We start from the raw sequence: 2,724 nt of genomic DNA, 5'->3' as shown, positions 1-2,724 counted from the left end.
AGCCGTTGGGCGGGGAAATAAGCACCGCGGCTGTATATCCGGAAGCAAAGCTCACAGCTTCGAAAAACTCTGCAGAAGCCACCATCGCTGTGGAGGAGTTTGAGAGGGAGTATTTGGACTATAATCAACAAAAAACGTAAGTTTAATTCCATTATTTTGAAATTTATGATACATAGCTTTGCCACCCAAACCAATTTAATTTTGGGAAATTACATGCATGCACACCTTTATTTTGCATTTGCATATGTTACATTTATAACACCTTATCATTTTAAAAGGGGCTGTTACATAATACCACTCAATTTTTATGTTGTTAGATATCTAGCACCTAAACTTTGCTTTTTTACATTTGAACTGCCAAAATTTGGGAAATTTACATGTGCGGCGCACAATTCTCATGTATTTATAGTGTCACAACTAAACCTTCATATTTACCTGCATGGCACTACTGTCTTTTAAGCCTATGCATGAAATGTGTATTTCACTTTTAGGACATGGTAATATGAAAGTTTATGTGAGACATAAATGCATAAGTATTGTGTGCTACGTGTTTAAATGCCCATTAAAATTTAAATATCACATAAAAATATCACTATGTTAATTTTATAAAAGTGAAGTATACCTTTTTTTTGGCAGTGATAAGGTGTAATGTTTGTAAAAATTGAAGTTCAGGTGTTAAATATTTAAATACATAAAAATTGAGTGGTATGTATGTAAATCTTCTTTTTAAAAGGGTAGTGATAATGATATTCTTAATGTGATCTTTACATATGTAAATATGAAAGTATAGTTGTTAGATATGTAAATATATCAGAATTATGTCGTATGCATGTAAATGCCTCTTTTTTTTATCAGTTTAATAATTAATTATTTCTCAAAATCTGAGATCAGTATATAAAAAGTAGAAAAAAATATTACATCAAGATCCTTGATGTATTCAGAGTCTAATGGTGGGGCACCACGTGTCAAGTAGCGCTCCACCACTTGACACGTGACACCATATCATTGGGCTCCGAATGCAAACTGCGTTAGGAGTTCTGATGTAATATTCTCTCATAAAGTAAAGCTTAAATCTTTGGTGTAAAATTCAGAGTGTTTCCTGACGAAGCATGTGATGATCTTGGAGGAGAATTCTGTGATCCTGAGTACCAAACTGGAGTCGGCAAGAAGGCCTCAGCTTAATTAATCATATATTTTTCTTAAAATCTTTTTTTTTTAACTCTATTATTAGGAGTCTTATATCCATCATATGTTAGTGAGATATTTTGTTGCTTTTTTTGTTCATATGATTATACATCTTGGTTTGTAAACATATAATTTAAATTAAGGTTTTGGATTTAGTTAATGAATTTATTTCCATTCAATTTTAAGTAATTCAACAATCTATCTATCATATCTTCATAGTTTAGACTTTGCATTTAATTTGTATTAATCATGTCATAGTTTGCACTTATTCTACATTAGTTATAAATACTTGTTATGATGCCTTTTTTTTTCAACAAGGTTAAAGCATTTGGCAAACAATTATCTAAGTCAGCCTCACAAGTCATGATGGATATAACTTCATACACATGCACATTTATTATTAAAACTATAAGGCATAAGCTCTTATTGGACATAATATTATAATGTTATATATTTAAAATAAAAGAAATATAATAATTATATAAATTAAATAAATATGAAATAATTTATATAATTATAAATAAATTTTAATTTCTTATAAAATAATTATATGTTAAATTTGTTAAATATTTAAATTAAATTGAAGAAGAGTTAGTCCTAGCATAGATTAGTAGTTTGGTGTTAAGAAAATTAATTCTTTTGTAGGAAATAATTATTAAAAAGACTATCCAAAAATGGAGAATAATAAGAGAACTAAAACTATTATTAAGTCGCTACCAAGTTATCTAAATAATAGATTTTAAAGTAAAATAGAACGATGACTTAAGTTATTTATATAATAATTTGAAATAAAAAATTTACTAATTTGAATATATGTGTCATACATGTGTCTGGCAATCTTTTTTTTTTTTTTTTTTTTTTTTTTTATTTGACATGTAGATAGAGTTGAATAGATGTTAGGTACATGTGTGCACAAGTTTATTATGTGTTTGACATGAGACACTTCATTGTTATAAAATATTGGTGTATCATATCTTAACTTGAGTATGCAATAGAATAATCTTTTGCATGTACCTATGGAAGTTATTTTAAAGTTTAACTTTAATTAAGGTTATTATGTTACATCCTCTATTGGACCAAAAGCAAATATACTTGAATTGTCTAAATGGCATTTGGAAATCTCACTTTACTTCTCAAGAGCTCAACATTCGAAATGCCAACTATGAACTTAACCTATTGAGAACATGGGATCTTTTAATTGCAAGCAAGTTTATTTACCATCTTCATTCAACCCAAACTTCCCTCTTAGTGTGTTCCCTAACTCAACTATTATGCTTTCGCTTTATGAATTTTGTTTATTTTTCTAAAGAATGTTATTTGGTGCGAGCAGCAAGCTTTCACTAATATATGTCATCCATTGTTGTTGCTACCAAAGTGACGAGATTTCACCAATATAAGAACTTATTATGTAACAATGTAACTTTCAACTAAGAGAGCCATATAACATAAGGAGTATGGCTTCATGTTATTAAGTGAGCAAAAAAGAGTTAGAACAATATGTCATTTAGACTTACAAATAGAGAAAATTTATGAAATAAC

At 28.5% G+C, this 2,724-nt stretch overlaps 1 protein-coding gene across 1 annotated transcript; it reads left to right on the top strand.

Moving 5' to 3' along the window:
• Nucleotides 1-25: 25 nt before the first annotated feature.
• LOC110032192 (light-regulated protein) lies at nt 26-1,345 on the top strand (the record flags this gene model as incomplete). Its single annotated transcript, XM_020735735.1, is given in 2 exon segments — nt 26-136; nt 1,092-1,345. Coding segments are annotated over 2 exon segments (202 nt in total), but the record flags the coding sequence as incomplete, so codon positions are not given.
• Nucleotides 1,346-2,724: the final 1,379 nt, after the last annotated feature.

Source organism: Phalaenopsis equestris, unplaced genomic scaffold (genome assembly GCF_001263595.1).
Source record: "Phalaenopsis equestris unplaced genomic scaffold, ASM126359v1 Scaffold000884, whole genome shotgun sequence".
In the NCBI taxonomy this organism is placed as follows: Eukaryota; Viridiplantae; Streptophyta; class Magnoliopsida; order Asparagales; family Orchidaceae; genus Phalaenopsis; species Phalaenopsis equestris.
This window is presented reverse-complemented; position numbering and strand designations above follow the sequence as displayed.